Source organism: Neophocaena asiaeorientalis, unplaced genomic scaffold (genome assembly GCF_003031525.2).
Source record: "Neophocaena asiaeorientalis asiaeorientalis breed wild unplaced genomic scaffold, Neophocaena_asiaeorientalis_V1.1 scaffold556, whole genome shotgun sequence".
Classification (NCBI taxonomy): Eukaryota; Metazoa; Chordata; class Mammalia; order Artiodactyla; family Phocoenidae; genus Neophocaena; species Neophocaena asiaeorientalis.
Window position 1 is genome coordinate 738,422 of NW_020171832.1, and position 22,265 is coordinate 760,686.

The 22,265-nt window shown below is 40.1% G+C and overlaps 1 protein-coding gene across 5 annotated transcripts in view; it reads right to left on the bottom strand.

Annotated features, from left to right (window-relative positions):
- Nucleotides 1-22,265, bottom strand: part of KCNAB1 (potassium voltage-gated channel subfamily A regulatory beta subunit 1) — a 398,866-nt gene that overhangs the window by 239,282 nt on the left and 137,319 nt on the right. The window contains exon 1 of one of the 5 annotated variants that reach the window (XM_024741206.1): nt 19,504-20,590. The exons of 3 other annotated variants lie outside the window; for them this stretch is intronic. In XM_024741206.1, coding sequence (XP_024596974.1) covers nt 19,504-19,724 — 221 coding nt within the window. In that variant the 5' untranslated portion in view covers nt 19,725-20,590. Of the gene's footprint in view, nt 1-19,503; nt 20,591-22,265 lie in introns of those variants that run through there. One more of the 5 variants, XM_024741225.1, reaches the window with a different exon arrangement.

The window sequence follows — 22,265 nt, forward strand, 5'->3', positions numbered from 1 at the left end:
AGGTAAAAGCTGAGATGATCCTTAAAGAACAAGCAGTGTTCAGTATTTCCTTTTCTTTATGCACAGACCCTACCAGGGTGCTATGAACATAATAGACAGGGACTACATATAGACTTGTTGACTTGACTGGGGAACAACAGGAGCTATAGACCTCAGGAGCCTGTGCTGTGGCAAACTGTGGTGGCTACCCACTGCCATGTAGAAACAGAGAGGGCAGAAGCTACATGCTGACCTATAGGCTGTACATGCATGATAGTCAAGATTAATTCTGGTCATCAAAAACTCAAGTAATCCAGAATTAAAATCCAGATTTATGGTATCAGGGGAATAAAATATACATATGATTGGATGTTTTCCTTTTCCTAAAAAAATAATGTATTGCTTGCAAATCAGTAGAGTGCCAGAGAGAAATAGGCAAGGCAAGAAGAAGTAACTTGCTAGCATCCCTAAAGAAATGTTGGTTTTCCAGTTTTGAAATTTGGGGAAAGGGGTGTTTTTTTTCTCTTCGGAAGAGAAAAAATAAGGAAAAATAAGAAATGGATCCCTAACTAAAAGCGAAAAATAACTTTTAGTGAAAATCTGAAAGCTAATGTTAAAGAATCCTCAGGATACATATGTATGTTCCAATTTTTTATGCTGATACCCTGTATTTCTTAAATTCAAACATTACGTCAACTGAAAACGTGTGGTCCATTTAATAATAGCTATTCAGAACAAAGAAACATGACCACAATAATACTCATTTTTGGTCGTAACAGGCTTCCTAACATTAACAGGATGGAGTTAAAATGCTGAAATGTTAAGATCACTGCTGTGCTAAGCTCTTTATTTAATCCTCTTAACAGCCTATACAATAGATACTGTCATCATCCAGACTGATGAAAAGCTAGTCCAGCACCAAAGACAGTATAAGTAGCAGAGCTGGGATTCAAACTTGAGTCTAAGTACTACAGTGAACAGATCCAGACTAGAAGCTCCATATGTAAGAGGACATCCCCATTATCATCACAGACTTGTCTACCCAACATCTGACTACTTCCATCCCTAACTCCCCAGGTTCCAGCCACCTTCATCCTCCTGAAGATGACTGCAGCATCTTCCTGATTGGCCTCTTAACTTGCACCCTACAGTCTCTTATCCACTGAGATACCCGAACAATCTTTATAAAGCATACAACAGATTTGTCACACTTCGGCTCAAAATCTTGCAATGGCTCCATCTTACCCAGAATTAAATCCAAGGTTCTCACCATGGCCCATGAGGCCCTCCAGATCTGGCTCCTGGCTGCTCCTCTCCTTCCCTGGCCCATTCCAAACTCACTGGACTCTCAACTGTTCCCAGATGCAGCAAATGCCCTCAGGGCCTTCGTGCTTGCTGTTTCCTCTGTCTGGATTGATCTTCCCCCAGATACTCAAAAGGCTTATTCTCTCACCTTCTTCCAGTCCATGATCAAAAGTTATCAACAGACATCCCTTTCCACCCTCTTCATTTAAAAATTTTTTTTATTTTTATGAAAAATTTAAAGGTTACTTTCCATTTACAGTTATTACAAAATATTGGCTATATTCCCCGTGTTGTATAATGCATCCTTGAACCTATCTTACACACAACAGTTTGTACCTCCCACTTCCCCACCCCTATATTGTCCCTCCCCTGCCTCCCCACTGGTAACCACTAGCTTGTTCTCTATATCTATGAGTCTGCCTCTGTTTTGTTATATTCAGTAGTTTGTTGTTTTTTTAGATTCCACATGTGGTATCATACAGTATTTGTCTTTCTCTGACTTATTTCACTCAGCATAATGCCCTTCAAGTCCATCCATGTTGCTGCAATTGGCAAAATTTTGCTCTATTTTTATGGCTGAGTAGTATTACATTGTATATACATATCACATCTTCTTTAGCCATTCATCTGTTGATGGATACTTAGATTGTTTGCATGTCTTGGCTATTGTGAATAGTGCTGCTATGAACATAGGGGTGCATGTATCTTTTCAAGTTAGTGTTTTTGGTTTTCTCAAATATATACACAGGAATGGAATTGCTGGGTCATACAGTAGTTTAGTTTTTTGAGGAAATTCCATCCTGTTTTCTATAGTGGCTGTAGCAATTTACATACCCGCCAACAGTGTACAAGAGTTCCCTTTTTTACACATCCTCACCAACATTCGTTAATTGTAGACTTTTTGATGATGGCCATTCTGTCTGTCCACCCTCTTTAAATAGCACCCTCGAGGAGCCTCTGCATCTTGCCATGCTTATCTTCATAGCTGGTCTCACCTCCTGATATGCTAAATGTTTACTTCTTTGTTTCTCTTTCTCCCTCTTCTAAAATGTAAGCTTTTTAAAGGCAGACTCCATTTTGCTCACCTCCTTATCCTCAACACCCAGAGCAGTGCCTGGCACAGAGCAGGTGCTCAGAGAGTGTTTGTTGAATGAATCCATTCATTTGAAATCCCATCAGCCTTAATAGTTAAGGATCCATATATATGGGCGAAATGCTCTTCTAGACTATTTATTCTGTAAAATACCTACTACCTTGTGGATAATCACAATTACATATGAAAAAGCTTTAATGCCAACTGTTTAATAATGAGACAGTTCTGTCCTCTAACTCCTGCTATTTCATGGTTAGAGCACTGCACAGTATTTTAGTAATAATGTGGTCAGTCACAGCCTCCCTGAGATGGCATCGCTATGCCTTATCTATACGTCTGCACTTTCCTTGGCCTCAGTTCTCCTCCCTCGAGTGGCGGTAACAGCACCAAGACAACTTCAGAGCCCTTAATTTTCTCTTTCTACCTGGCTCTGCACTATGAAACTCAGCTTTCATTTTAATAAAATTCTCTCTTGTCCTAAACAGAAGTGGAAACCATTTAATCATTCTTTTGAGAAATAAGTGTGCTGGTAAGAGGAAATTTTTAACTATATAAATAATTTCTATTCTTGAGAAGGTAGAACAAAAAGAAATAATGAAAATATTTCTAAATAAAAAAAGTTCTCTATTTCCATAAAAATAACTTCTGCCATTCTTAAACCCACATATAGTTGGCCCTTTGTATCTGCAGGTTCCACATGTACAGATTTAACCAACCACAGATCAAAAATATTCCTTAAAAAATTCCAGAAAGTTCTAAAAAGCTTAACTTAAATTTGCCATATGCTGGCAACTATTTACATAGCATTTACATTGTATTATGTATTATATATGATCTAGAGATGATTAAAGTATATAGGAGGAGGTGTGAGGTTATATGCATACACATACTAGGCCATTATATATAGGGGACTTGAGTATCCTGGGATTTTCATATCTGTGGGGGTCCTGGACCCAATCCCCAGTGGATACTGAGGGACACTGTGGTGTCTGCAGGGAGAAGCCTGTACACTAATGTCTCTGTAGCAGGAAGCATTTGTCCTCTTCCTTGTCCTTCTTACTTTGGTTGGCTTGTTTCCCATCTTGAAACGGTGCCTGGATTGTCCTCCCTGTCCAACTTGTCCACTTTCCAAAATGTACAAAAAGCAGCAAAGAATCTCAGGCCACAAACTTAGGTGTTTGCAAAATACAGCATGTTAAAATTTTTCTATAAATTCACTTAATTTCAATTCAGGGACCCCCTCCTGCCGAGCTGAGAGAAGATTTAACTTTCAGATGATACTGGCTCTCTTGTGCTCTCTCCATGCTGCTGAGGTTGGGCCAAGGTCCCAGTCTTACCCTTCCAGGCATCAGGGAATCCCTCCCATCATTGGTCATCTGTCCACTGTCACCCCAGAGACAGCCTTTGTCCCAGACCACACGGTCCTTGACTCTGCTACTTTGATGCCACACAGGTTGCTTCACAGATCTTGGGAGAAGCTGAACCCCTGTCTGGGGACCCAGTCTCTCTGATACCACAGGGCCATTTCCTCTGAGATCCTATCATGTACTTTGGATGCTATTAGGGAGCAAGACTCATGGGCTCATAGACCTTCCACTGAACCTCCCATCCAACAGAATCTCAGCTTAACCTGGGAAATGGCTTTGCTCTCAAACCTGACTCTCTTTAACAGACTTAGGTTTGGGGAAACAAAATCACACTTTCTGCAAATAAGAAAGCGTAAGCTACTTGCTCGAATGGAGAAAAGACAGCAGAGAGATGCAGGGAGAAGCCACATATGTTAACATCTTACAGTGGATACTGAAAGCCCCCATTGCAACCAAACCAGAAGATCCCTTCTCTGTTCCTGCATCTCAGAAGAAAATGTTGCAGCTCACTGTGGCTGGAGTTGTAGCTCAGTGTGGCTGGAGTGGACCTGGACTTGGGGTTTCAAGAGGCCCTGCGACCTGGACCCCTAAGGAATTCAGGCCCTCAAGCTGCTGTAGCCCTTGAGAAAAGGCCAGAGTGACTGGATATGCCATGAGTAGACTCAGCCAGCTCCATCTGCGCATCATGTGTTCAAAATCCACACACTGAAGGAGTTTTGGAATGGGTATCATTTTTTAATTGACCAATATAAACCTGTGAATATTATGTATCAATATAAATAATTTCCCTACAAAGTCTGGTCTGCATGCAGGTATTCTTTTTATGACTTAATCTGTTTACTACCATAAGAACTATAGTTTTATAAACCACCTTGTTTTCATTGTCCCTTCTTTGTAAAGAATCAAGTGATAACTTGGGAATCACCATCTTATGCAGACTACATTCTTAGCAGAAAACCAACAAAAACAAAGACTCAAGTAGTCCCCACACAATCCTCCCCCCAGGACTCTGCAAATAGCTGCACTTTTCTCTTTTGGAGCAACACAGTGCATGGCCAGCGGAGGTTTCTCAAGGAATGTGCATGCTTTAGGACGAATGGTTACAAGCATCCATGATCCCTGTCTTTACTCTGTCATTTTAGTTTTCTTTTTTCAGTTGTAATCCATGCCATTTTGGGAACCACCTTACATTCTTTTCTGGTACAAGGCTGTGTGTAAGTAGATATAACAGAAATAGTACGGGACAGCAAGGATAGGTCATGCTCTTCAGTAGCCAAGGTCAAAAGCAAACAGGATTCCTGCCTCCAAAAGAGAGAACTCATGATGAATGTGAAGAGGGCAAGTCTGGTAGAGAATGAAGCCTGCAGGGGAAGCCAAGGGAGTTACACTGTAATACAATCCCACAGAAGCCTTAGAAACTGATGAAAACTGGCTCATTAATGCATCCAATTATTCATCCAACAAACTTTTATTGATCACCTGCAAAATGTCAGATACTGTGCTGCAACTGGGGCTGATTAAAATATGAATATTCCAAAAAAAAAGTTTAAAGAAAGATCTATTGCAGTGGTATCACCATATGCCCATAGAGCCTCATTCATTCTTGTCCCCTTGTTTTCAATATTATTGACAATTATAATGGATAACAGTTGGTACTTTACATATATTATCTCATGCAATCTTCCAAGCAACCACATAAAGGATTACGAGGTCCTTCTTACAGATACTGGGGCACAGAGAAATTAAGGAATTTGTTAGTAAAGACAAAGATAGGTACAATCCCACTCCTGAGCATATATCTGGACAAAACTATACTTTGAAAAGATACATGCACCCTTATGTTCATAGCAGTACTACTTACAATAGCCAAGACATGGAAACAAATGTCCATTGAAAGATGAATGGATAAAGAAGATGTGGCATATATATGTATATATGTAAATACACACACACACACACACACACACACACACACACACACACACACACACAGAGAGTAATCTGCAGCTACATGGATGGACCTGGAGATTATCATACTAAGCGAAGTAAGTCAGAAAGAGAAGGACAAAGACCATATGTTCTCTCTCTAATGGCACAAATGAACATATCTACAAAACAGAAACAGACTCACAGGTATAGAGAACAGACTTGTGGTTGCAGGGTGGGTGGGGATGAGGGTGGGGGAAGGTTGGATTTGGTGTTTGGTACTAGCAGATTCAAACTATTATATATAGGATGGATAAACAACAAGGTCCTATTGTATAGCACAAGGAACTATATTCAATATCCTGTGTAAACCATAATGGAAAATAATATGAAAAAGAATATATATATGTATAACTAAATCACTTTGCTATACATCAGAAACTAACATGACATTGTAAATCAGCTATACTTCAATTAAAAAAAAAAGACAAAGCTGGGCAAATGAATATTACAGTACCTTGAGCTACTGGGCAAGCTCCTGCAGAGCTATTCACTGCTAGTACTCCATGCTTTGTGTTTGCAACTTAAACACACACACACACTCACACACACACACACCTTGCTGGACTAAATATGTGTGATAAATATTTGCCAAAAGTTCATCTTTAAAATACTTGTTACCTTCTTGAGCTATATATAAATTTACCTACTAAGACCTGAAGATGTCCTATTCTCCCTTTGAGGAAAACTTCTAATAGTTTGAACTGCCAAAAATAAGCATAATGGCTGCTGAACCTTCCATCAGCCTGTGGATTCCGGATCAGTCCTGAGCTCCTGCATATGTGTTCTTTGTACCACTACTCTGCCCTGGTTTTCTGGCCAGAGTAAAGATGAACGGCTCCAGGCACCTGGACCATTCTATGGCTCATATCAACAAGGGAAAATAGAACCTTGCCCAGAAATGTCACTTGCCCATGTTGGATTCCTTTTAGTCCTGAATCACGACTGGCATAAACAGATGCTGGTCACCATAAGAAAAAATTGGCTGGAAGCTGTCTGAACTTAGAGTTGAAACCTAAAGCTCAATATTTGGGATTGCACAAGATGTCATTATGTTCTATTTTTGTGCCTGAGTTGCTGTAACTGAAAATGGGCATAACACTACTTGCTAACCCCTTTCAGAGCTCTGCTCAAGGATAAAGATAATACTAATTAAGCTCTTTCAATCCCTTGGTTGAAATGTTTACGTGAAGCAATAACATAAAGTAAGATTTTAGTAGCACAGGATGTTACTCAGACATTTTGGTAATTCGTAATTGTCCTTTGTCAAACCCTGTCCCCAAGGTATTTTCATCTCAAAGTAGGTATACCTCAGGCTAATATCCTTAGCAAGAGTAACAAACAAGAAAAATTATAAACTAACATTTTATGAATGTCTCTACTTCTAAAACTAATCATTATTAAAAGTCAAATACTTTGATCAATGGTACTGTCACATGACAATATCACTTTCCTGCTAACAAATAAAATTGAAGTACACTTATTAAACTTACCACATTTGCTTCATTAGTGGCCATCAATGACCTGTAATCAAGCAGAATTTATTGGTGGAATAGACATACAGACTTCAACTTGTTTACTTTTCTTTTCTGCTGTCAACATTAGCCAATGTTGTCATTGTTGTATATGCATTAGGAAAATATCTTCTCTGAATTAGAATACAGACCCTGTTGGCAATAATTTGGAGGGCATCAAGGATAGGTCTTGTTCCTCCCCTTCCTGCCCTCCATGTACTACTAGAGGGGCTTGGTGTTCACTGGTGGCTGTAAGTACACTGTCATGTCAATATAAAGATGGTACAACTGAGTTGAAAATGCATGTGGTATTGTCTAGCCCTGTAAGGGATTCTATAGCAATACTTTCCCATTCCTATTGTAGAATTACTTCCTCCATTGCATTCTAACCCATGCTTTGCATCCCAGCTCTATAGTTGTTCAGTGTGGCAGTGCAGTCCAAAATCAGCAAGGTCCCAAAGGGCTCATTTCCTCATTTCCCTCTCACTCAAGTATTGTGTCCCTTAAAGGCTCCAGGAAATAATATCTGGCCATGAGTGAAGGAATCATAACCCAAGGTTGAGTTTTAACTCTTGACTCTTCTGATTTCTGAATTCCAAATTAATCTTTTCTAAGTCACTTTGATCTGCAGCCACTAATATTTCTCTCCAAATCTGATACAATTTGGTACTTACTGCTTGCAGGCCAAGAGAAGGTACACAGATTTAAATGATTTGGCATCAAGAGTGTAATTCTTCAAAGTCCAATATTCTAGGCAGTGATAGAGGAGCTTTGGGTCTTAGAAAGGGATGAAGAGAACTAAGGAACAACCAGATACTCCTACTGGTATGTGAGACCAAGCTTCACAGAGGAAAATTGCATGAGAGTTAAAACATTTGAAAATTTGTATCAGAATATGTACAAATTTTATGAATAAGAATAAAAGCATGATTAAAATAAAATGACTGGCCAACCTAATGGCTTCAAGAGAATAATATTTAATAGAAGGATTCAAAAAAAGAATTTCACCTCCCTGCAAGAAACTCCTACTTTCCTCCTCCCCAACACCACCATTAATTGACAACATTAAGGAGGCGGGGACAGTATGAGTTTTATGGAAAGGTTATTATATGAGGTGCACAGAGCCTCACAGATGCATCACATCAGGATGAAAGAGGCGTTGCCATGGCTCACACACCCCAGGTGCTCAGAAGGAGTAAGATTCCATAGCTCACTGATTATAGTCATGAAATTTGGAAGCGGGTATATATTTCTGAAGTCATGGGAATTTTAATTACAGCTTGATCTTTATGGCTATCCATTGACTTTTCTATTACTGTCCACTTCCAAATTTGTACTTAGGTCTTGGGATTTAAAAAAAAAAGCAAAAAGGGATATTTCTGGCAGATGTTTCATTAAGGGGCCTAAGAAGCAGAGCAGATTCAGGCAATAGCTGCCATTATAGTAATTGTCAAGGTCAAGATAAAACTGTTTAAACTTTTTCACACTGAAGTTACACACTGTAAATACAATTTTTTATTCTGATTCAAACCTAAGCTGTAACCTTACACAGAGAAAATTCCCATGCCCTGCATTTTCCACTACCTCATTATTCCTTTTGGTATCTTGCCTCACCTGAATGAGCCTTAGATGCTAGAGAAAGTAATGAGGATGTAATGCTTGATACTTTCGTTTCCTTTACTCTCCCCTCTTTTGCATAACATATTTGCATGATACATGTGGTAAGCTGTATAATGGCCCCTGTAAGATGTTCACACCCTAATCTCTGGAAAGTTGTGAATAATATTACTTTACATGGTAAAGGGGACTTTGCAGATGTGATTAAGTTAAAGATTTTGAGATGGGGTGATTATCCTAGATTATCCGGCTGGAACCAATGTTATATCAGCAGTCCTTATAAGAGGAAGACAGGAGGGTCAAAGTGAGAAAGAGGAGATGTGAGATGTCTCCAGAAGTTGGAGAGATGTGCTTAGAAGATAGAGGAAGGAGCCACAAGCTAAGAAATGCAAGTGGCCTCTGGAAGCTGGAAAAGGCGAGAAAATAATTTCTACCTTGAGGCTTCCAGAAGGAACACAGCCCTACTGACACTTTGATTTTTAGACTTCTGGCTTCCAGAACTGTGAACGAATACATTTGTGTTGTTTTAAGGCACTAACTTTGTGGTAGTTTGTTGCAGGAGCAATAGGAAACTACTACAGTGTAAAATGCCCAGCTTTGTTTCCTAAAGATACTTGCCATATCTCCTTCTAAATTACTTCCTGTTTTGATATAGGACTACATAAAGTCCTGATGAAGCCCTCAGGAAACATCTGGTGGAGTCTGGACTCCTCAGGCAAATATACACTTGCTTCTCTGGTTAAGGAATTATCCTGTGTTTTTATGGACTAAGATATCCAAGCCTCCTGATTTCCAGAAGATTGCTTTTGGAAAAACTGTATTTGAGTGTAACTGAAACCTTAAACTTCTTTGGAAATGAAAGATAAGCCACTATTGAGTGAGAAGTTGTATGTTAACCATGAAGTTCCCAATTCCCACTTTCTATTTGAGTCTCCTTGAGTAGTTTATTTTCTCTTCATCAGAATGGAACAAGTATGCTTTCCATCAAGATGAAAACCCTCTAGAATCAGATGAAGACATCTTCTGAGCATGTCCACTCTTTTCATTAAGTGCAAAAACTCCATAATGCAGAAGTGCTTGTTCATATAGAGGTAGAAAATGGAGAAGGAGTGAGTCAAAAGGTCTATTTTCATCAAATGCCTCAGAGGAATTCTTTGCTGATTGAGAGAGAACAGTATTCATTAAAGCCATGCTATTTACTCAACTGATTTTTATAATGAGCTTGTTGCTGTGGTCTCAGGCCAAAGATACTAACAACAAAAACCGTATAACATAAAAATCAAGTTTAAAGTGGAAGTTAATTTCAAAGAAATGGAAAAGAGGGTGCTTTAATAGCATATGTTCTTCAGAGAAAAACTCACTTTTCTTATATAAGAGCTCTGTCAAAGCAGATGGGCTTTCCAGTAGATACAAACTCATCATGGAGAACACTGTGCTTGGAATTTCCTGCAGTTAAGTCCCTTCAGGAGCACTGTCTTGGAAGATGTTGATTACCAATACAATAAACATCTTCTGTTCATAAAACTAGCCATGCACAGTTGCCTTTACATTTAAATCTGCTTGATTAAAAAAAAACTCTATAAGAGTGAATCAAAAGGCAAATTAATCATATTATAAGCTGTTAGTTTTTCTACCTGGATATTCAACTGCTATTGAAACCTATAAGCCAGATCTGAACTTTTCATATTTCTTTAACCCAAGAGACTTCAATTGTCACCATTAAAAAGTACAGAGCTGATGATCTCCTAAGAGTTGCTACATATAAGCATAGTGATCCTCCATTATTCAAATAAATAGGTTAGAATGTTTAAAAATGTTTCAGAGCAATATTTTCAAAGACTGGCTCAAAATGTTAAAAATGACTTTTTTCTTCTAAAACAGTAAGCATGACCATGGAATGCAGACAAGGGGACAGAGCATGTTTCTGTTCTAAGGCAATCTTGTGATTCTGTACTGAAAAGTCTAGACCTTTTCTTGAAATTTTATCCAGCTCTGGATGACTTAAAAGAGATGTAGTCATGTTATAGAGGGTTTAGATGAGAGTCACAATTACAGTTGGGAATCAGAAAATTAAATCTAGGAGGAACCATCATAGATATTAGAAGGTTGAGTCATAATAATGGTTTTCAAGTAGCAGAAGACTTACAAGGCAGGAAATTATGGCTAGCTCATTTTCCTTTCAATTGAGTACAGGCCAAGAAGTTTCCAATGCAGCTTGAAACGAGCTGAGTCGATCGCAAGAAGGAATTTTCTCATGGTGACGTGTTTTTTTTTTTTTACTCTTGGATGGTTTAGCAGCAGAACACTCAGGCCAGGTGAGCAGGTGCTGGTACCAGAATGGGAAGAAATCTCCCTCCCCAAGTGTCAACAGGAGGTTGGGAGCCTCCGGCACACCACTGTGTTCCCCCTCTTGCCTCACTGCTGGGCCCTTGCTTTCTTGCCTCTCAATCTTCTATCATCATTTTCAACCTGACTTTGTTAAGGTCCAGACAACAGACAAGAATTCAAAGAGCCCTCACTTTATGCTTCCTCTGAGGATTTCAGAGCTTAGTAAATGATTCTAATTCTTAGAAAGAAAAGCCAAAATTTTTTTCATAACTGCCGTGAAAGGAGATTACACAGTATTTCTTCAGGGGCCTTTACAAGTAGTTGCTGCACAGTGCAAACTGGAAAAACAGGACAGATTTCTCATGAGGGCTGGACCAGATGGCCTGTGCGAGGGCTCTCAGAGTCCTCCCTAGTTGTCAATTCCAAGAAAAAAAAAATCACTGCTGGGCTTCTGTTTTTGTTTCCAACCTGAGTAACTGAAAATCAACCGGCAAGGAGGGTTTTTAAATGTATTTTGATTCTGACTCTCAGGAACAAGTTTTCAAAGTAATCTCTCAAAGCATGGAGGAGAGTGAAGTATGTTCAGTGCTGAAAGCCCTAAAGAGCATTTCATATCCAGGGTTGATATGTAGCCCTGTCCGATCATCTGTGCCCATGGGCTTGTAGATTTCTTTCTGACACACCATTTATTTAGAAACTGTGACACCAAGCACACTATCATCTGAAAGTTAATTTATGTCCAGCTTCAGAATATGTACAAGTAGAGAGCTGCCGCGGGGGCACTCTGGGGTCCTCACGACTCGGCAGCAGATGAAGAAAGCGGGTCTGGCTCTCTGAGTGCACAGCAGGGCTTTGCTTCTTCTAGAGATAAAAGCTTGAACCGCAGACTGTGCATTCGTATAGAAAGGAATTGTCCCTTCTAGAAGTGTTTCATGCACTGTGCTTTTTTCCTGTGTTAAAAAATGGGGCATGATCAAGGAGCTGCGGCATAGAAGCTAACAGAGCATAAGGAATCCTGCTCTTGGAGTCAGGACCTGAGTTTGGCCTTGACCCTTTCATCAGCTCCTTGAGTAACTCTAACCAAGGCACTGGTCATTCTGTACAAAGTGATGTGACTGAACTAGATGGAATGTGAAGTTTCCTCAGTGCCAACATCCACTGCTAACTCACTTATTTCTAGTGGTTACATAGGATTAAAATTTCTGAATATTGAAACGGACATTTGAAAGACTTTTTTGGCCTTAAATCCTTCAGTCTCCATCACTCTATTTTCTAATTCTGAAAAGAGTGGAAAACTGGTTGTAGAAATATTTGTAAGCATACAGCATGATTAATTTGCAACATCAAATCATTTTTTATTATTTCTGATGACTATTTCTCAGAATGGCTTTGAAATTCTTATAAGGAAAAGTATGAATCAATGCTTGTGAATTCAATTCTCATAAAGTGGTATTCTCTCCAAAAAAAAAAAGTTTTGAAGAATACTCAAAGAAACCAAGAGTCCCATATTTTGATCAGATTCACTGGTCCAAAATCTCATCTGTTCATGAATTCATATACTAATGATAAACTATGCATTTGATGAAATGAATTTAAAAAATCAAAGTGAAACATGAATCTGACTTTCCTTTTTAATGTAATGGGACTTTTTTTCTTCTTCTGTCAGAACATTTCTCAAATTACCACAAGTGCAAATGTTTACAGAAAATTTTTTTAAAAAAAGAATGTCTATAAAATGAGCGCACTTCTAAAGAGGGTCACTGAATGGAGTTGGGATTAAGGGCTCCATCTGTAGCAACCCAATTGAAGATCTCAGCTAGAAGACAAGCTGTTTCTGGAAACACTTTGGATAGATTCCTTCACTTGCATGTGTGCACACACATACACGTGCACATATCGTGCACACACACACTTCCAGAATGGCAGAACTGGAACTACGTTTGCCTAACAACTTCCAGGAGGCTCCCTCCCCTCCTACCATTTTCTCACCATCCCATGGATGCCAGACTTCTGGCTGGTGCTTTGCAGAGGTGGAATAAACTCTATGAGACTGAATCAGCAACTAACTTTCGGGAAGGTTTCTCCACCTCCCATTCTCACCATTTTGCTTTGAGGAAGAGAGGAAAGCCCACACCCATGGGTGTAAGTGAAAATGACAATGGCAATCTTTACCCAAGAAAATGACATTTTAAATAACCAAGCTGCTCTCTTCTCTGGACTAAAATCAGATATTTCTATTTGAAACACAGCCACAGAGCTGGCACTGCTCCCCTTCCTCCTCTTCAGCCCACCTATTTCCTCCCACTTTTCCCCATGCGGAGGCTCGCGAGCAAATTCACACACACACACACACTCTCACTCACACACATACACACATTCAGTGCCTTTTACGTAATCAGCTGACAAGGTTGATCTTTCACTTCAATTGCTTTGATTCAAAATCTGCCCACCATTCGTGGGAGGTAAAGAACGGTGGATGAGACGTGTGCTTTAATAAAGAGGCTAGGGAAGGAAGAGCCTGGGAAAGGCATCTGGTCTGAGTCTTTTCTATGTAGTCTTGATTCTCTATAGGAAAATACAGAGTGTTATGGAATTCAACATAAATTCTCTTGTTTCAAACTTACAACTCTTAGATTTCTTTTTAACAGCTGCTAGATTAATTTCTTAATAGAACTTTGTAACCAGACACCTTGTTTAAAAATCTGAAATGGTTCTTCCATTGCTGATGTTCACCTTATGTCTTACTGTGTTGCCCTGACCTCCAGTGTATCATATCTGACTCCTCTTTGCCTCTACAAGATGCTCTCTTACCACTTCCCTGTATGAACCCTCTGCCCTACTCCATGATTTCTCAGCACAGCAGGCACAGTCTTTGGACAGGCTATTCCCGCTGCTGCAGTCTGTCTGCTCTCCTCCTCCTTTCTGTTCATCTTGTTATTTCTCCTTTCTCAATATTAAGCTTCCCTGATCTTTCTCATGAAACCTCTCCCTGATTCCTACAGCCCCTGGTGAATGATGGCTCCTCAAACTACAGCAACAGTTTTTCTTTGTATCACTTAACATATGCAGCCTTTTTGTGTAGATATCTATTCACACTAAACTGTAAACAACCAAGAGAGGAACTACCCAAGAGAGGACTCTTTGTATCCACAGCATTTCACATAGTGTCCCACATATGTAGTCATACATTTTCCAGGCATTTATTGAGTAGCTATTATGTGCCACGTGCCAGGTTAGACTCTGGGGTTACACAGATGAGCAAAATCCAAACCTCAAGCTGCTACGGACTAATGGGGAAGATATAGATGTAAATGGATAAGAGCAACACTATGCAATCAATAATTTCCATATCAGAAGTAAGAATCTGATGCAGTGACGGCACTAAAGAACAAGTATTTAATGCTATAAGGGGTGGAGCCAAGGAAGGTTTCACAGAGAAGGTTAGGCTAGAGTTGGGTCTTGGAGGATGCATAGGAGTTTGCCTAATGGTTCAAGTAAGGTAGGAGAATTCCAGGGTAGAAGGACGAGCATGGAAAATGATACAGAGGCACAAAAAACCAAGAAGGTCCAGTGTACTATAAGGAGTCCTCTCTCAAGTAGGTACTTCTGATAAAACAAGTGGTCAGAGATAAGATAAGAACAGAGAGTGGTGACTGTAAAGCATGATGGAAGCCAGACCATGAAGGACTTCAGGTACCATGTTAGGTAGTCTGGATTTTATCCCCTGCGCTACAGAATGGCACTGAAGAAATTTGGGGATAACATTGTATCTGAAGTTATCTAATGATGACAACAACCTGATTGCTCTTCAGTGACTGAATGGTTAAAAAAAATTGTGAAACATACATACCATGAGCTACTACTCAGCAAGAAGGAGGAATGAACTATTGATACACACAATTTGGATAAGTCTCAAGAGAGTTATGCAGAATGGAAAAAAGCCAATTCCCAAAATATGATAAACTGTATGATCCCATTTGTATAATGTTCTTGAAACAAATTATAAAGATGGATCAGAGATTAGTTGCTGAGGATTAGGGACTGGGGAGGAGTACGTGGATGTGGCTATAAAGAGGTAGTATGAGGGAGCCTTGTGGTGATGAAGCAATTCTAATGTTTCATTGTGGTGGTAGTTACACAAACTTCTATATGTGGTAAAATTACATAGACATAGAAACATACACACACATGAATACATGTATAACTGGTAAAATCTGAATAAATTCTGTGGATTGTACCAATGTCAGTCTACTAGATTTGATGTGCTATAGTTATACAAGATATTCCCAGTGGAGAAAACATGATTGAGGGTACGCCAAAATTCCTTGTACATTTTTTTTGTGTGTGTGTATTCCTGTGATCTATAATTATTTGAATAAAAAAATTTAATGATGACAAAAGTGGTAAGTGTATTAACTCCAAAAAAAAAAGAGAAGTTTTCTAGTGGAGTTAAAGATTATTGCTCAGTTTCCTTTTTGTAAATAATTCTCTTAAGAATTTCAAAGCATGTTTTATGCAACTATATAACACAAGGTTATATTGATACAATGCATATGTTACAGATAAAATTTTTCTTCATGAAATTGGGTTCATTGATATTCAACTTGTCTGGAACTAAAGTAACAATTTTAGAATAGGGGAGTAGCTCAGTACAAATGTGCTCAATTCTGAATATCAAAAGCTCTGAGATCATGTCCAACACTAGTAGCTAGATCATTCTAAAAAGTTATTTTAAAAAAACACCCATCAAACAAGCAAGAACAACCAAACAAATCTGGCTTAACTTGTGTTCTGAGTGATTTGGCTTTCTTAGGATAAAAAGTTCACATATGTACTTACATTTATGTGATATCTATCATGTATATATATATCATGTATACATCTATCATATATGGTCACAGAGTATACAACAAACTCTAACACGGTATGATGAACTCTAATATTAAAAATATATGCAAAACTAAAATAAAGGACCTCTCATGTATTAACAAGGCACAAGTATAAGAAACATAATAGTCCTGTGTTATTTACACACAAGATAGTCCCCAAGATAAATGGTAGGTGGAATCTTGTTCTCTTGCTCTGACAGTGACATTTGAATAGCAGATTGTTCTAGGGGATTTTTTTTTCTCATCCTCAGCCTTGAAACAATAGTTAATTTTATGCAAGATTCTTGCACAATGCTGATGTGACGGTAATAGTGGCTTTGAGTATTTTATTCTTGCAGAATTCAGATACTCCATACAAGTGTATATTAATTTTTTCTAAAATCCCAAGTTCATGAGTTCCTGATTAATGGATGGTAATTACAGGCTATGATATGAGAGCTGTGCTTTAAAAATCATAAGGTATTAAATGAGTAGAAGGCGTTCTACTCATTTATCAGGGTTATAAGTAGGTCCTCAATGGCCAGGTAGCACCCTACAGCAAGGATGGAACCTGAACAAAGTCCTTGGGATGGCAAATAGGTGGCAGATATGGGCACAATGACTCGTGCCCCAAGATGCAACCATAACTCTGGAACTGAAACAGAGATGGTAACCTCAAAATGGACAAACAGGTTGGCTGAGCTATGACTATGACCCCCCAAAATATGACTTTCATAAGAATATCTCATAGTAGATAATTATTATGTATTTGTGTGTTTTCTTATTCATGGTCTGTTTTCCCAAGAATGCAAGCCCCAAACATTGTCTGGTTTCTGCACCTTTTTGTACCCAGTTTTAATAGGGTTCCTGATACAGAACAGGTTTTCAGTAAATATTTATTGACTAAATGAATACCTCTTCACTCCACAACACTGTTTTTTCACCATTATTCAGTGGTAGACACTTTTAAAATTCTGACCAAAGCTATGAACCCTCTCCTCAAAAATACACACAGAAAGACTATATTTTTTATTTTCTATAGGATTCATGGATCCCAGATTAAGTTATGCATATGGAAATCATTTTCAAGGATGAGAATATTATTGTAAACACAATTAGCCACTGATTTTAGTTCCTTCAGGCATTCTCCTGATTATTTACCCAAGCCAATTACCTCCCCAACATGATGGCATTATTTTTTATGTTTTGCTATTTGTTATCATTAATAAATAGTCCCTACATGCACATTATATTTTAGTGACATCAATGTCAAAGAAAAAGATAACTCAGCTCATAAAAATATTTCTGCCATTTTTATAAAGTGTATTAGTTAGTTTCTCTCCCTCCCACTTCTGTCTTTCTCTCTTTCTTTCTCCAACCCTAAGAAAGTCTTAGTGTACATTTGGTATAACCTCCTAATCTCTTTCCTAAAGGTCACTCTAAGTAGAATTTGAAATTGAAAGAGAAAGGGGTTAAGTCACACTTACACAAACACACAAAGCCACCGGCCTGTCATCAATGGAACAATTCAGAATAAGAGGGGGAGTGGAAACAAGGTAACTTGTCCAGTCACCATAAACAACAAATAACTCAAGTTATCCTGAAGACTGCAGATGGCTATCTTTTTGTCAGAAAAGAGCTGTCTTTAGTTGTCAGTAATGAAAGATGCCCAAGAGAATCTTACACACTGAGCTTTTGGTAAAGAGAGATAATTACCATCTAATCTGAGCTGAGCTGTATTACCAGAAAAAACTTAATGGAAATCTCCTGCCTTTATAAGACCAAACTCTTCTAATACACTGATCCACAAGCAAGTATGAACTCTGCCACAAGAAATTAAGGGTGTTACTTTTTATTCCTTCTGGTTTACAAAAAGAAAGCTCAAGGTGCTGCTGGAGGCCACAGTTCAAACCACCTCTGCGATCTGCCTTAACCCTAAGTGTCTCATTCCCAGGGGCGCTGCCCGGGAAGGCAGCAGCTCCTCTCCATCTCCATCTGGCCAGCTGAACTGCATGCAGAGCAACGCCATGGCCACGGGGCAGAGGCTGGGTGTGTGCCACAGAAGCAGCAATAGAAAATGCCAGTGCACTCGAGATTGCAGTCCTAGTTACCAACCTGTCATGGGGTCCCATTCTCCAGCATGGAAATATCAAGAAAAGCAGAGGTTCTCACACTGATAACACTTCAAGGAATTGCCTGGAGTCAGCTGCTTGCATCGTACTGCAGTTGGGGCAAAGAGCTTTAGCTATAATTTTTAGTGGGTCCATCCACCCCATTCATCGCTTTCTTTCTTAATGGCTCAAAAATATACCGAAACAATAGTGCTTGGTGTTTTTCAATGAGAAGATTTCCTGTTAAAGTTTCCTCTTAACTCTGCAAAGAAACTTTTTCAAGGACAACTTTTATAGAAATTGGTTTGAATGCTTATTTCAGAAACCTCACATGGGAAACATAGTCTTAGGTGTGCCTTATTTTAATTGCATTAAGTTCCTTATATCCTAAAACCTGGTTCCTAACAAAGATGAGGAATAGTTAAATATAAATAATGGACAAAGTCATATCTGCAAACCAGAGTCATCAAAGCCTTTGGGAGATGCACCATAAGCTCTTCTCTACATACGCAAAGACCTTTAGAGACTAGAAGCACAGTAGTTTTAAAGAAATAAAGTCAGGAAGACTCAGCACAAAGCAGATACAATAAGGAGGCAGGAGTCACAGAATTGAATAATGGAATTTTCTACTTATCGAATTTCAGTCATTCCCTATTAAAGAGAATATCAACCATTACCAGGAAGATTTCCAACTCTAGAAAGCAACATAGAGGAAGAGGGAGCTTAAAAATGTATGAAGAAACCAGCGGTATTACAACAATTGACATTTTCTCCATATTTCACAACAAGGTCTGCATTGTATTTCAAGCAGTAATTTAGGTTTAAGTATGTCAGTGTTCAAACTAGCTTACCATTATAGGTGTTTCTTCCCTGCAACAAAACTTCCTTAAAAGCTTTCATACCATTTGTTCCCTTGGGCTTTCAAAAGATAAATTATACAGTATTAGATAGAAACTATTTTTAATAGTATAATCACAGAAACTACAGTCTATACCATAAAATAGGACAAGCACATTTGCTCTTGAAAAGCTGCCCTGATCTCAATACCAGTTTCCAGCAGCTGTGTTATTCTCTGCAGACTGGAAGTCATATGGCTCCTAAGGTATTCATAACACTTTAAAATATACAAAATGGGCCACAGTTTTTAAATCCTATACATACACAACACAACACAACCACCTTGGGTTTTCCTAAGGAGCTATTTTAAAGACACCTGAGAATTCTAAATTAAGCAGCCCACCAATGAGTAAGTCACTTTTCAAAACCGCTGAACTGTCTCCACTGCACCTGTATAGAACACGGAAACCCGGGAGAGAGAGAATCTTACATCCATACCTATATTTCATGCCAGTCTGCTTTGCGGTGGACTCTTTGAGAGAGATGTGATGCTGAGGGGTGAAGGTCCCCAGGCTGCGTGCGATGATAGCGACCGTGCGGAATTTGGCCCGGGCTGCGTTCACCACATTGGGGGCGGTGGAGCTCTGCTTGCTCAGAAGTCGCTCCTCGCCATTCCGACTCTTCAAATTATGCTCTGTGCAGGCTATGGAGACTTGCATTGCTTCCCCGGGCAGTGCACGGTCCCTCTCAGAACGCCAGAACACAAGCAGTCAAGAGAGGTCGAGCAGTTGGGAGGGTCTGCTTGTCTTTTAACCCCTCCTTGCTCCCCCTTCCTCGGGGCCGGGGAGTCCCTGCAGCTGACTTCAGAGCCAGGGAAAGTGGCAGCAGTCACTGCGGTGCAGGACAGAGTCCCAGGCACCGAGAGAAGTAAACAGCTAGCCCTGAAGTTGTCACAGCAGCTGGAGCGCGGATCAGACTGGCAAATCTTCCCGGGCAGTAATCTCGGTTGATTAAACAGCCAAATCCATGTAGTCGGGAGGCTTGGGCAGACGCCTGGAGCTAAGCATTTGTGCTGACTGAACGCAGCCCTGCCAGGAGCCTGTCCGTGGTGCCTGAATGCGGGCTCGCCTCTGGGCGATGGCTCAAATCCACGCAGGCATACCGCAAGATGCGCCGCCAGCACCCTCTGGACCACAGGCAGGATGCTCTACTGGCGTGCTGAGCATCCCAAGAAGCAGCTAATCGCAAGCCGCTCCCTGGGGACCGGTGGTCTCCAGCCACTCCGGCTGTCAGCTCCCTCCCTGCCCCACTCCGGGAGGTCGTGGGGGCTCCTCAAGACCCCTCCCCACTCATTTTCAGGCGGAAGCCTGGGTCATTGTGTCCGCACCAACACGGGTTAGCAGCTGCACGCAGGAGCAGGAAGGTCCCTTTAAAGAGCTCCTCGCCTTTGTGTGCGACGCGAAGGCACGAATCACTTCCACCAGACTCTTGCTGTGATAGAAGCTGGAGAGCTGCTCTTAAAGGGGGGTTCTGCCCAGGCTCAGACCAAATCCCGCAGCGGCACAACAGTTGGAACCGGGGGAAGGCAGGATGGGGGTGCTCCTGCCACGGAACATGCCAGTGAATGAACACGTGAATACTCTGTGACTGGTTTGTTAAAACACAGCTTGAGATCCCTGTTATTAGCCTTACCAGCGTTTATTTCCCCTTTGCACATTACTTCTTAAGCCAATAACTTTGAAGTTTACTGAAAAGACACAGTGCAGACTTTTCAGAGTCAAGTTACCTAACTCGCTGCCAAATCTCTTCTGGCTCCCAAAGGAGGGTGAAGGATGGGCGAGGAGGCAGCAATTTGGCACCACCCAGAAGGGGTCTGCACTAGGTAAGCTGCAGGTCCAAGTCACCATCCAGGAAGGTCCAGGCCAGGTGGCTGGAACTGTGTACACTGCCTGCTGGTCATCTATGACCCATTGGTGAGGACAAGCATTATCCCCAGGGCAAGGGTAGGCAGCAAGACACCTCCTGTCATCTCGGAATGTTCCTGTGAGGCAGGAACATTGCCTGGTTTAGTAGCAGGTGCAAAGCAACTCCTCAGTAAATGTGGTTGAACCAAACTAAGCACCAACTGGCTGATAACAATTTCTCTCTCCGTCTGAAATGCATAGAAGTCAGACAGTTTTTTTAATAGATGTACTTACAATAAAATTGTGCCTTCTGCACCATCAGTTCTCTAAAGTGGTTTCCAACAGAAACTGCTGTCAAGCAAAAAGGAACCGTGTTTAAATCAACAATATTTATGAGCACCATCTCTGTACTAAGCATTAGAGAGAAATATGGAGAAAAAAATATAGCACTATCCTTCTCCTCAAGGAACTGGCAATCTGGATGGGAAGGATAAAACAATCAGTCTTAAAGAGGCTAATGAACAATGTCAGAGGTACATTAGTGTTTAAATGAATGGTACCGACACCAAGTACACTAGAGTTAAGCAGGGGAGTGATTACAGGAGGCTAGAGAAAGTTCCTCATTTCCCTACACTTCTACTGAATGCCAGTTAGGTACCTGACTGCTTGTTGCTGGGATACAAAATAGCTTACATGGAGGCTGGACCTCAAAGAGCTCATGGATGCCCAGGCAGCCCTCATAGACTGCGGGACTTTGCCTGGGACATGAATTTGATTAGCTAGAGAGCAGAAGGTCAGTCTTCCCAGAGATTGGCTGGGGTGAGGAGAACACACACTGTGGCTGTGTCAATGTGATAAATATAAATATATATATAGAGAGAGAGAGACAGAGACAGAGACAGAGAGAGACAGAGAGACACAGACAGAGAGAGACAGAGAGACAGAGACACAGAGGGAGAGAGATGGCAGTTCTGACCACTTATTCCCAAATTAAGTTGTAGGAATGAAATTTTCAAGTAGAATAGGTACCTGTTTTGAATTCCATTCCAGACATAAATCATAACATCTTTTTTTTAACAACTTTATTGGACTATAATTGCTTTACAATGGTGTGTTAGTTTCTGCTTTAAGAGAGAGAGAGACAGAGACAGAGACAGAGAGAGACAGAGAGACACAGACAGAGAGAGACAGAGAGACAGAGACACAGAGGGAGAGAGATGGCAGTTCTGACCACTTATTCCCAAATTAAGTTGTAGGAATGAAATTTTCAAGTAGAATAGGTACCTGTTTTGAATTCCATTCCAGACATAAATCATAACATCTTTTTTTTAACAACTTTATTGGACTATAATTGCT